At 42.6% G+C, this 14,176-nt stretch overlaps 1 protein-coding gene across 1 annotated transcript in view; it reads right to left on the bottom strand.

Moving 5' to 3' along the window:
* Nucleotides 1–11,779, bottom strand: part of slc7a10a (solute carrier family 7 member 10a) — a 19,211-nt gene extending 7,432 nt beyond the window's left edge. Inside the window, 4 exon segments of the mRNA XM_031846378.1 lie at nt 6,449–6,600; nt 7,987–8,211; nt 8,213–8,233; nt 11,748–11,779. Coding sequence (XP_031702238.1) covers nt 6,449–6,600; nt 7,987–8,211; nt 8,213–8,233; nt 11,748–11,779 — 430 coding nt within the window.
* Between the last annotated feature and the right edge of the window lie 2,397 nt (nt 11,780–14,176).

Below are 14,176 nucleotides of genomic sequence, written 5' to 3' on the forward strand. Positions count from 1 at the left end.
GTGTGTGTGTGTGTGTGTGTGTGTGTGTGTGTGTGTGTGTGTGTGTGCATATATGGGTGAAGGGTGTTATCGACCATGTCATCCATCACCGGGGCAAGGTTTCCCTCCCACCACAGAAATCGGAACAAACTGCTTCCGCTGGAGCGGACACACACACACACACACACACACACACACACACACACACACACACACACACACACACACACACACACACACACACACGTGAATTTTTGGCAGGACGTATCGGTGGCACCGGGCAGAGCTTTCTCTCCCCTACAACACCGCGGTGTTTTATAGTCAGTCACCCTTGGGGTGTTGCATGCATTTCCGTTCCTGTGTTCCCGTGAAGCCCCCCACCACATCCACCACCTCTTCCCCCTACTTCCTCTATGTTAACCCTGACAGGAAGGAGGTGCCAGCAGGCTTTGAATGCGACAACGCAGGTAAATCTGTGTCCTGCCATCACAGCTTCTATTGAAGGCTGCCCCAGCACTAGAATACTAAACTAATTACTGCTTTTACTCTTAATGAATTCTGAACCCAACTTCGTGCAGATTCATCAGGGGGCTTTAACCTCAGGAACGCCTCCTCTCGGTTCAGGATCTGGTCACAGGAGTCACTGAAGTGGCAATAACCCCTCAGTCCTGTCTGTCCACCACAAGTTGACTCCAGACTCCCCTCAGACTACAGTAAATCTACAGGATTAAGTCTGGGTCAAAGACATGCTGACAACTAACATAGTAAGTGTCAGTGATGTAGTGTAGGGGTATAAAAGGAAGGCTGCACCAAGCCATCACTGTTAATTTGTCTTTATTTAACTTCCATTCAGACTTACAGGTGCAAGATACAGGATTGGGAGTATTTTGATTGCCTCCCAGCGGCTCTCAACATGGCGACAGCAAGCTGGTGCGTGATTATGAAACCCACTTTTTTTCTTGGTAAGACCTGCCCTATGTAGGAATCTGACAGGAACAGATTCACAGTGACATTCATCATTGTTTTTGTTGGCAGGTTTCTAACCAAGTAGTTCTGTTGCCTAAACCTAAATGGATCCTGACGACCAGACGTCCATATGTGAGGAGTTGGCAATGTGAACAAGCTGGATGAACACTTTATCCCCCGATTTCCTTCTTGTTTAGTTGTAGCTATTAGTCTACTGTCAGACCACATTCCCTCAATCAAATTCAAAGTAGGTTTGTGCAGCATCCAATATAACATGTGGAAAGGGAATCTGTGGAAGTCTAGGACTGCAAACATTAAATTGAAGTCACTCAACCACATTAAAGAGTAACTTAGGCATGATGTCTGTTTATATCCTTAGCATGTGAACTGTGTCAACCCTGTGCCCATAGTTGTATCGTTCTGACTGTACGGAGGGCTGTAACAGTACACAATGTGCCTGTGAAAGGCATTACACTTCTGGCAGTTCACATCGAAGGTCGAATTATATCTACTAATTTTATTGTATCTATTTGTTATTTGTTAGGAACGGCTTGAGGGAATGCTAATTATGACAATCTCACACAAATGTGTAATAGAATAAAATTATGAAAGGAAGACATTTGGACAGACATGGATGTGAACTGTGAGGTGGTAATTCTTGTTTTGTAAATGTAAAATCATTTTCTTCCATTAAATGAAATATAAGTTTACATTTTTTCAGTAGAATAATGGCGCAATTTCTTAGGGTTGTTTTACGGAATATTTCAAAGTCATCCATCAAAACCAGTGGGCAACATTTAACATCCGATTGGCTGTTGCACCACCACACCGATGTGGCACACAAGTGACTAAATTGGCTCCCTGCTGCACTGGAATGGACAACAGTCACTATCACTGCTGTTTCTCCTCAGTACAACTAAGAGAGAATCAGGCCGTGTATCCCTCGTGCTTTGAAAAGAAAAACATTATCACATTTTGAGTGATTGTTGGGTATGATGTTACATAAATTAATTATATTCTATTGTTCATTACTGGAACAGGTACTTCATGCAGATTGGTGATTTGTATCTAGTTAAAGTGATCCACGTTTGACAGAATAAAGTGCCGTTATCTCCTGAAATAGGCGCATGACTGTGCTGCTGTGGGCTGTCAGTGCTCCTATTATTAGAAGAACACTACAAACCCACAACTGGACAGGTCTGGTTTTCTGAAATACACACACGCGCACACACAAGGGAGAAAGAAGGGGGGGGTGGGACACATATCTAGGCTGACTCACATTCATAAACCAACCTGTCACGAAGAAAAGTTCAGTGGACACGACAGGGGCCTCAATAAGACTCAGCAATGCAGAACAACATTTGATCCGGTTAATCTCACTGAGTGTTTCAGACAAACCACCAAACGCTGAAAAATGTTAACAATTTATCCCCGAACACTTCTACAGAGTGACTCACTCAACGCAGAGTTGTGTAAGCCAAAGGCTAAAAGGATGAGTTACCTTTGAATTAAAACAGCAATCCATCATCTTCTCTCAGTAAAGGCTGTAGGTGGTGATAACTAACTAAAAGTTTGTTTACACCACCAGTTTTAGAGGAGTGACATGTCTGCTGTTGGTGTTTAAGGATGATGGAGCAATACTGAAAAGACTTATCAAACCGTACACTGTCAATGTTTCTATCATCCACGGGTTCAGAGGAAAACCTTCCCCATTTGTTATCAGGATGCTGTGGAAGCGGACATTTTTGGACATTTTCCCCGCTAATAAAGTTTCACTCACACTGATTGAAACTTATATAACTGCTGGTCCCAGATACAATCTCACTGTAGGTCTCAAGTGTGATGCTGTGGACCAGAGAGGAGGACGGAGGCGTTACCAAGCAGCCAATAGGAACATCAAACATCCAACCAGAATGTCAGCTGGCCAATGGGATTCCCCATCATCGATGTGCAAGGTGTCCTGCCCATTTCCTGTTTACATGGTGCTCCGTGACAGGAGCGTCATGGTAACCACTGTGAAACAATGCACAATGGCGTAGACATACCCTCTCATTAGCGGCGTCCACAAAGGCTGGCACCATTATATAGTCTGACACTGATACTGACACGCACACAAACTCGTGCCACACTCAAGAGAACAACACATAAAAACACCACACATAAAGTGGGCCCCTTCGGTTGTAATATTCTGTCGCCAAAATAGTGGCAGTTCACCAGCGTGCTCTGTAAATGCAAACCCAGGCACCTGCACACAGTTTCAGGCACAGATCCCCAGCCCTCTGCCGTCCATCCCCCCCGTTTCTGCATCCAGTTCAGACAAGACCAAACTGGCTGGCATGCCTAACAGATGTATGCACAATCTGCTTTCGCCACTGGCTATTAAAATACAGATTCCTGTACTGTACAATATTTCAAGGAAGGGCGCTAGTCAGATTAGAAGCTGGAAATAGATCACAGCGTTTCATAAGGAATCCTCAAATGACAATGACAGCCGTCAGCACACTGTGAACTATCACAGTATCATAATATCTTCAAGGCATGAGATGAAAGTAGCTGGATTTGGTTTGCAGAGATTGTTTTAGCCTTTCAAGTTACGTGGCTTTTCCCTTGCTTTACATTTAGAGAGCCTCTACCCACCAAGTTAGCCACTCACTCCCAACACGTTGGTCTCTGGGTGCTCAGGTTTATCCTGCTGGATGGACAGATTTGTCTAAACAGGGACCTGTTGTGCTTTTTCCTTGCTCTCATTTGTTTTACCAGCACTTTTTATGATCTACCATCATTCAATGCTCAATCAATATTTCTTTAATCGAGTGTGCTCTGACCTTTTTACCCTAAGATCAGTTGCTAGGAAAGGAAGTTTGCTCTGATATTTTCCTCACTGGGCGTCACTCTGGGTCATACAGTCAGGTGACCTGGATATCTAAAGCAGCAGAAGGTCTGATGTGTGATACTTTGAACCAGGATGTCATGGTGGCGGAGGCAGAGACCCGCAGTGAGCAGCCGATAGGAATGTTAAAAAGTCAGCCACAGTATCAATACACCAAGGGAATGCTCTGAAACTACTTTCTCCAGGCAAACAACCAACAATTCCATCAATGACTCTTCTTCTGTTTACACACATTTTTGTGAGCCAATCAACCGGACTCACCTGGCCCACAGCAACCAGATTTTCAGTTAGGAAAGGTTGGGATTAGCTTTTGGTAGAAACGGATCAACAGTCAATCAAAAATCAAAAGCGTTTTCCTTTGCTCTACTATATTTGTTGGTTTAAATGTTCTATATATGATATTTAGAATCATAATAAAGCATGAAACAACTAAATGCTGTAGTGATATGATATAGTGGAGTAATGTGTACCTGAGTAGAGAATGAAGTCACTCTCCCTCTGTGTGTGTTGTAATCTGACCTTCTCCGTTCTTTGTTGAGAACAAGTGCAGAATCTCTTTATTTGAATTTAAAAATAATATTCTGCAAAATGCTGAATATCGTGGAAATTGACAAAATGAGGAAAATCAGGGTTTTCCCTACCATTATACGCATTTTTCACCCTCCAATGAATTGCCACCTTAACATGGTGGAGGGGTTTCAGTGCGTCAGTGACCGTGAAAGCTGAGTTATCGGGGGCAATATCTCCTGGTAGGTCTCGGCGAGCTTCTGGTGGCCGGGCCTTGGGACATGAAGCTCGGCCGGGAACAGCCCTAAAACCTACATGGAGCTGCGCTAAGGGCCCACCACTCGCAGGGATAGGCATTGGGGTCGGGTGCATTGTGAGCCGGGCGGCAGGTAAAGACGCGGACCTAGGCGTAGAGACCCAGTGCAGCTTCAGCAGTAATGTGGGGATTGTACCGGAAGGTTAGGTTGGAGAGGGAGCTGAGCCTCAGCTCTCGATTTACCAGTCCATCTACATTGAGACTCTCACCTACGTTCAGAAGCTTTGGGTAGTGACTGAAAGAATGTGATCGCAGATGCAAGGGGCCGAAAATGAGCTTCCTTTGTTGGGGGGCTGGGCTCAGCCTTAGAGAAAGGGTGAGGAGCTCAGACATCCGGAGGTAACTCGGAGTAGAACCACTGGTACTTTGCATCGAAAGGGGCCAGCTGAGATGCTTTGCGCATCTGATCGGGATGCCTCCTGGAGGCCAATAGGAGCGCAAGACACAAAGTAAACCTTGGGGGAGGGGTCGTCTGTTAGTCATCCAAAAAAACGGAGGAATTCGACACTAGCAGCTAAATTTAAAGCACTTTGTTTTACAAAAGGATGGACTGTTTTGTTTTATAACTACATTGAATCACTTTCCTTGATTAAAAACAAATAGTACAATATTGTGTCACATCAAATTCATTGATGTGACACTTTTTCTGATGAAAATGTGCTTAAATCATAAAACACATCATTCAGAAAAATTTTAATGGAAATCATTGAATTTGGGAAAAAATTTAATGGAATCTGGAAAAACATTAAACTTATTTGATGGGGCCCTGTGTGTCAAATATTTCTTCCAAGGAATAGTGAATAGTTTTGCCAGTCTCTATGCTATGCTATGCTATGCTACGCTAACAATCGTCTGGATGGAAAGCTGAGCTACCATGAGAATGGTGTTTTTTCTAAAAATCATTAGAGCGTCACTAGTCTTGTCACGATTAGTCTTTGCCTTCTGTGTTCTGTGTGTCTTTGTGTAGCTCCACACCCTCCTCACTCTACCTGTCAGTCTTTACCTGTCAGTCACTCCATCATCATCAGCCTGACTCCCTTCACCTGCCTCTGATCACTAATCAAGCACTCCCTCCTCATCAGCACAACTCCCCTCACCTGTTCAAGCCACTTTATAAACGCCTGCCTCTCAGTCACTCACTGCCAGATCATTGCCATTTCTATCCGCCTGCCCGGCTCGTCCAGTTCCCGGGTTTCCAGTCTGCCCTGCCAGATTTTCTCCCTCATTTCTTGTCTTGTGCTTGGACTCCCTGTTGTGTTCTGGTAACGATTCCTGTTTTTGTTCACTACTCATTAAAACCTGTTTCTCACTACCTCTGGTCCTGCATTCGAGTCCACCACCACACACTGTGACAAGTCTTTGATTGAATCAGTTTGTTAATCTCTGACCTTTGTTTGTTGTGCCTCTTCTTGTCACATAATAGTGATCTTGCCTACACCCACTTAATGAAAGCTTGTACATTTGCTGTGTTCCTGCAGTGGAAGGTAAGACATTCCCAGCTGCGAGGTTATATTACACTTAATGTATTGCTGTGGCACAGTTCACAAATAAGGACATGCAAGGCTTAAAATGAAACGTAGGCTTAAAAGGAAACGTAAGTGTGTTTGAAGAATTGAATGTGTGATGTTGCATATGGTTTATAGTGAGTAAAAGGACCTGCACTGATTGGCAGATCTCTGGAAAGAAATCTTCATAGCAAAGAACCAAAAATGGACTAAACAGAAAGAGCTCATGAATCATAACTAAAACACATCGTGACTTTCAGAGTGTTTTCTATGTTTGTTACTCACAGATACAGATGGTGGCGAGGAGTCTGGTGGCGATGTACGGTGGCAGGCAGTCCTCGAAGGCCGGCTGCAAGACGTAATTGGAGAAGGTGAGCGCGATGACAGCCAGCGTTGTCGGATACATGATGAGGACGGCACTCCATAACAACAGGAAGCTACGGGATGAAGAGACAAAACGCACGGGATTTCGTATGTGAAAGTACCACTTTGAGGTGGACTGTTTTTGGACAGGCGAGGAGCTCTTGCTGCTCTCTTTCAGTTACGTTCTGACTTCGCAGTCACACTTGTACATAAGAGCTGCCCAGCACAACCATAGTTTCCTGCTCTTGGTCTCTGTACTGCGGCAGTTGGAGTTGGGTGACTTGCTCAAAGGCATCTTGGCACCAGTTATAGGAGACTGGTCTCCTGCTCAGACATGAGGAGACAGTGAAAATGACACTATACAGCGAATGGAAATTGTAGCAAATTGTTATCAGAATAAAGTGCCTTATCTTACTGTGACCTTGGTGTGTTTTTTTAATTTTATTTTTTTTTAATTATTTCTTTGCACTTCTGTGCATGTGCAACTGAATGAGCCACACAGGACTAAACTAGTGCATTCAGTGCTAGGCATATTTGACCTTTTCAGTCTTACAGTGCTGCTCTATTATCAGCTGACATGTCGCATGATCAAATGAAAGTCACAAGACCTTCAGGGCTTATTTGTTCCAGACAGGCAGACCTCTTGTGTACAGACTGTTGCAGTTTAATCCATACCAAGTGAGTACAAGTGCTGCAATCTAACACTCTCGACATGAAACTTGTCAAAGATGTTGAACTACAAACTGCTGTTGTAGTTTAGGCACAGAGTGTTAATTATAAATTTGCACTAAGTAGCATACAGATCTCTGTCGGGTGTGTCTGCAGCGACCACTGCTGTATTGTGCGATTGAATGAATACAACACCAATGGGCTGTCAGGCGTCGTAAAACACATTCAAACTCAAAAGCGAGCAGCGACGTTTACAGGCAACTGACTCGAAGTCAGGCGTCGTATAAGACATTTCATACAATCTTGCCAAACTCACCAAGCTGTCTGGCTGCTCAGCAGCGGCTGAGTTATGGCTAGGTACAGCAGTGTGTGTGTAATGTTAGTTCCGTTGGCTGTTGGCATTTAGCCAAACACACGGCCCACAACAATAAAGGTAGGCAAGCTGCAGAGCAGCGACCGAAAGGTACGCAGCTGTGCGAGTACTGGCAGTTCCGTTAGCCAAACACATTATCCTTCCACTGTGGGCACAGAGTAGTGGCTGTGGGGTCTACCGGATGAGGGCCGGTTAAGAGCGGTGAGTGAGGCGTCACAAGGCTGTCAATGTCAACGAGAGGTCCTTGAGCATGCTGCCATAGCTGGCCACCCAAAATATTCTGTTTGCTGCTGCAGAATGTGAGATTAGCTGTGGACAGACACAGACGTGCTCACTCACTCACATACTAATATGTGAACAATTGCATTATCCTCCCGGTGAAGATAAACAAAGGGTAACTGGACAAAACAGTACTTACCCTACTAGCCCTCCAAAGATTTCTGTCACATATGAATAGTCTCCTCCAGATTTTGGGATAGTGACACCAAGTTCAGCGTAGCACAGGGAGCCAAGGGCACAGATCCCCCCTCCACAAACCCAGACGATGAGTGACAGCCCCACGGAGCCTGCATGCTCCAATACTCCTTTAGGTGAGATGAATATCCCAGAGCCAATAATGTTACCTTTGGAGAAACACAAAGATTAAGAGGGTTATTTCCACTTGGCTATGAATAATACAAACATTTAACTAATAAGTAGTCAGAGAGCATAAACTTCTGCAGAAAATGTCTACCTATTACACACAAAGCAACATGTATTCATTTAATCTTTTGTTTTTACCTTTTTTCTTTTATTGGATATTGATAGCGGTAGAAAGGAAAGGGGGGAGAGAGAGAGGATGACATGCAGCAAATGTTGAAACCTGGACCGCTGCGGTAACGATCAATTAAATAAGATATCCATATAAAAAATGTTTAAAGGCACCAATAAACTCAAAAGCTGTAAACAAAAGCGGCTTAGACAAAAACAACAACGCTGTCATCAAATCCCAAGAGGCTTGTTAAACCCTCCCAACCATTTCAATAAAAGCTCTAGGGATTCACTTCAACTGACTTTAGTTTAATTTAATGACTTGTGCAATCTCTAAAGAACACCTGTCGTCAACGTTATGTCTGTCTTCTGGTGGACTGTAAGCATCCGGGAAACTGGTTTTGATCTGGTCTGGGTTTTGGACTAATAAATGGACTCATATCAACCAAGTCAAAGGTCACGCGTCTCCCAGTCCTCATTCCTGACAGTTGTGCTGCTATAATGCATAAAGTTGGCGGTTTGCCGTTCAGGATTGGTTGATTAATGTGTATTTTTGCGGGTTAGGCGGTGCGGTCGGGCTCATATAACAGATCGGGTGGGTACGGTGGAAATTTAAAAACCCTGCCCGGAGTAATTAAATATGTTGAATATGTTTTGGTCTAATCGTTCTGTTTATAATATAGCTGCAGACGCGATGACACCTTTGACGACTCCTTTTATTTTTGACATCATATGAATATAGGCAGGTGTACGCTGGTCGGCTTTGAATTTGTTGTAATAATTTAAGTATAAAATAATTAGGTGAAAATGATTTGATATGCTGGAAATGTCTTTTTATGGTTATTTATAATTCATTTAGGCTACCAGGGAGAGTGCACAGCGCACTGTGGCCATTTAGTTAATCTAGAGTAAGATACAGAATTTATTTTTATCTTTTTCCCCATTGACCTATCGATTGGTTGAAGGGCAGAGAAGACAGAAGTTCAGTTTTTCTCGTCTACACTTCTGGCAATCGATTTGCGTTGGCGTGGTGAGAGCAAAGATGCCAAACCACACGGCAGCGCTACCTGTGACACTGCAGGCTGCATGTATTGAATATTCAGAGGGATGTCAACAGGGTCAAAGGACAAAAATAATAGCCAGAAAACACCGAGGTGTGACTTTCTCACAGTTTTTGATCGGACTTTATGAGAAGAAAAATGAAATAGCAGGGCAGACCCTTTTCAGATTAGTATAATTGGGCGAAACCCAAATAAGAGTAACTATAATGACTTGTATAGATCTCACCCAAATTGTTTTGTGATCATTTTACATTTATCATAAGTCTTTACTTATATAAACAGATGTAAAGTTTTATAGGCTCTAACTTAAATAGGGGGGAAAGTTTCAGCCTAGTTGCACGGTACTAAACTGAAATTAATCTTGACTTTGTTGATCATCAGTAATCAGTTATTGCATGTAATTGCAGAGTCAAGCTTACTGAACTCCAGCTGCTGAACTATTCTGTCTATGTCAATCACACTAGTAATGGTAATAGATAATGATAATGGTAAATTATCACAAGTTGGAGCTATTCCATTAGTTTGATTATTTTGTTATTTGTTCTTATTGTATTTATTTTTGTTGACACTAGGGGCTCTGAGCACTAGGCTGGGCATGTGTCTACCTAAAGGAATTTAGGTAGGAGGTGTGTCATTGTCAGGGGATGCACCTGGAAGAGACATGTTTTTTTACCAGAGCAGAGCAACAGAGAGACTGCACGGGAAACGTTTGCTTTTGATCACTATATGGAAATCCACCTAAACTGCAAATCACGACTGGACATTGGACTTCTTGCCTGAGTTACAAACCGACTAAAATGGTGCATCAGTGAACCTTTTGGTGTAAGTTTTGTTTTGATAGTTTTTCTCTTTGACAAATAGCCACTACACACCCAAATATGTTTTTCTTGCTACATTTATTAAAAAGCAGCCAAGTTAGTTGGAAAACCAGTGGACCCTTAATTAGCTCCCTGGTGATTTGTATAATGTGTATGCCATAGTTTACAATTAATTATAGTCCCATTGTATTTAGTGTGTAATGGTCATCCCAGTGAGCTAGCATGCCCAATACCAGGGCCATAGTTATGTCGGATGAACCAGTTCCTTGAATATAGCCTTGTGGTGTAGTGGAATCATGGCTCAGCTGTCCCCCCAAACAGGGATAAACAGAGGTTCCCTGGTGGCTCAGTTGGCTAAGGCCCATACTAATGTCATGAGTATGCAACCGTGTCATGAGTTCAAATCCAGCCTGGCACTCATATGTCAGCACCCCCACAAAAAGAAAAGACAAAAGAAAAACTAACAAGCATGAGAAAGTAACCAAACAGCAGCTGTCCAAGCAAAACATGGTTTGCGCTGTCGTTCATGTTTTTCTCCTCATTGGAGAACTTCGGGACAAACGGAGTCTTCGAGAACAAAATATGACTCTGGCTACTGTAAACATTTTTGCTCTTTAAAACCCAGTGAGGCAAGCCATCGCATTGGAGCAGCATTGAATGCTTCCTAATGATGCAGAGGGCGAGAGGAGGTCCGAACAGTGCATTTATCACTGTCACATTTGATTGTGGAGGCCGTGGTGAGATGCAGAGCCATTGCATAACGCCTACGTTGTGTTTGTTATGTCATAAAGTTTGGCATCAAGAATAAGAGCATGAATCAGAGTCCTACTGACCCTCTCAGCCTCCCTGCACTTTAGCTGGGAAATTTTCTCAAATGTACTGCTCAGATCAATCGTCATTTTATTCAAATTGTGGAGATGAGTAAAGAAATACACCACCACGCTCTTCTGTCAACCCATAAGCTTGTTTGAAATTTTTGCAGTGTTTTTTTTGTTTCTCTCCATGAGTCTGTCTTACAAGAATTTGCACGCACGAAGCAGGGAGTGATGACAACAGACTCCCTCCAGTGGGTAAATGTGGAGCAGGGTGAATTATTTGCTGGCGTGGAGGTGGGGCTGGTAAAATGGAGCAATGTAAGTCATTTGATACATTTAATTTACTGTCCAGCCCCTAAACGTAAGCAGTAGTAGTTGCACACAGAGAGGCAGCAGCCAATAGTCCACCTTATTAGATGGAGCGGCGGATATATGAGTAGGCTGGATCAGGTGGGTAGTAGCATGACTCAAGTTGTATGTGCGTAATAGCTGCACACAGGCTTCACTCCATCTGTGCACCACAAAAAAGACTTGGCAACTGGTCATTTGAGCACTAATTTCACACCAGCAACATTGAAGTAGACCAAGTCCATAACCCTCGAAGCTCACTGATGTAAAGCAGTGTTTCCCAAACTTTTTCTCTGGGGACCCGGTTCACTGTAGTGCTCGTCTCCCAATAGCGAGAAGAGCAAATTTGTACTTTCCTGACCATTTTTACTGACATTTACACGTCACCTTTTATTATCTTGAATAGGAAAACTAGCCATTTCGAAGTGTTATTAAAACATATACACATGTTTAATACTTTATAAATGACACCAAATAAATGCTTTTAGGCGGAGATAAGAGCCTCTGAGTGTTTTTCTCTCATCAGTAAAAAAACAAACAGAATGCACACTATCCTGTCATATTAGATTCAATTGTTGTAAGTAAGCTACAATAATCAGAATGATAGGAAAATTAAGGCTCCCACGTGTGGCTCAAAAGTGGACTGCAGATATAAATGTTAAATAAAAGACTATGGAAGATATGTATTTATTTATATATCATTATTTGGCAACCGTATAAAAAAAACTTCTGCAACCCAGTCTTCGGGAATAACTTATATAAAGCATAATCAGCACTGTGGGTGTACTTTGAACATTTAGCAAGGGATTTGAATAGCGACTGCTTGACAAATGACTGAAAAACAAAGCAGGTAGGTTAAAGAATAACAGGCAGGTCAAAGAATAAGTCTTAACTGTAACAGACTGATCCAGCTCCGCTGTCACAAGGAAAGATACAGGAGAACATTCCTGCCCTCTGCTGTAACACTTTACAATAAATCACCTCAGGCCAGATCATCATCCACATAATTACACACTGCTACACTGTCGTTTGCTGGGGTTGATTTTTAATTTTTGCACTACTGTTTTTCACCTAGTCAGTTAATTTAACACTATTCTATTTCATTATACTGTGCATTTTTGTTGTTTTATCTTATATATTCTATATTTTGATATTTAATTTGTCCTACTCTGTTATTCTATTGTATATATTGTGCATTTTTTAATACTTAATATTTTTGGTTACTCTGTTACTTTGCTTCTTGGTGTGTCTTGCTGCTGTAACATACAAATTTCCCCCTGGGGATGAATAACGCGCATATCTATCTATCAATCTATCTATCTAACTGTATCAGACTATATCAAAGCACAATAGATGTGACCTTGCTTATGAAGATAAGGTATTAAAATGATAGCATTACTATTGAAAGTGCCACACTGTAGCACTTCCTTTGTAACACTTTTTGAATGTCACATTGCTATTTAATCCTCTTTCCACTGAGATCTCAGTCTGTTTGTTTTTTGCCCTAATGATAAAACAGCCTCTATTGTTCTCTATATATTACTTTTTCCGGTAGGTTTGTGTGTCAAGTCTGCACAGCGAAGCACTTCTCCATTTTCATATTTATCTCAATATATACAACATGAGGATATGTGAGCAGGCAGGGGTATTAATCAACATTGTAAAAAAAATAACAAAATAAAAACACCGTGGAAATAACCGGGTTTCAATTAATTCAACATCTGTCTTCAACTTCCAGTCACTTTGGTCCGCCGCAACATCCCTTTTACTTGGAGGGTGCCGCCTCTACTCCTGGTGGAGGAGCTTATCATTTGGAGGGCAGATGTACAGACGGAGTTATGGAATCTTATGGCAGTACTGTAAGTTTTCCCTGGCACATTCCTAATCATACAGGACATGTTGCTTCACTCTTTCATTCACCCAGTCCTCCAAATTCTGTATAGACCTGTCACAAGCATTCAGTCCGGTCCTTTCATCCTGCATGCTCTTGGTTCATGTGTTAATCTGACTATAATGTGAACCATATAGATATATATTTTGAGTGACCAGCCAGAAGGTAGAGCCTCCCTACTCTAAACATGCAAGTTAGCAATCCGTAGTGTACAATAAAAAAAAGGTGAGTTAGTGTACTCATCTCCAATAAGCTAAATCCAAGAACAGTATCTCTCGCACAGAAATAACTCCATGACCTCATGACAACATTCATGTCATGTCATTAAGTCATCTGTGTCCTCCCCCTGCCTCCAAAAATATAGAGGCTGGACTCTGGTTATCAGCTGGTGCTTGGGGAATCCTCTGCATTACTGTCACATTATCAGAGCACATACTGCATAACTTGTTGCAGATGAGGTCGTTTATACTGTTACACTAAATCACTGTTCAGCAGCTCATCACGTTTTAAAACAGACCGTTACTTTCTATAGAGGCATTTTCTAATGCAAATGTGCTGTTCTGCAGAACGAGTGCATTTGTATGGCTACGAGCGGGTGATAATAGGATGATTACAAGGAACTACATTGATGCCTTGCTCTACCCCGGTGTCACTCTACTCGGGGTGTGGAACCCACAACCCTGGCAGTTTAATGCTCGACTGTTCCACAGAACCATACATATATGGAGGCTGTGCTTTGTCTGCATGCCTTTCAAGTTCAACAAGAGGAGGTCCAGCCACGTAGGCATGTCCATATTCAGATCATCACGACTGATGCAACAGTTTCCACACAAAACTGGACCGATACATCAGAGGTGGGCCATCCGCGCGTAAAAGCGACGCTTTCTGTACGTATTTAGGCGGTTCGTGCCAAAGTCCGACTACT

Source organism: Anarrhichthys ocellatus, unplaced genomic scaffold (assembly GCF_004355925.1).
Source record: "Anarrhichthys ocellatus isolate YVR2014 unplaced genomic scaffold, GSC_Weel_1.0 scaffold6, whole genome shotgun sequence".
NCBI classification, from domain to species: Eukaryota; Metazoa; Chordata; class Actinopteri; order Perciformes; family Anarhichadidae; genus Anarrhichthys; species Anarrhichthys ocellatus.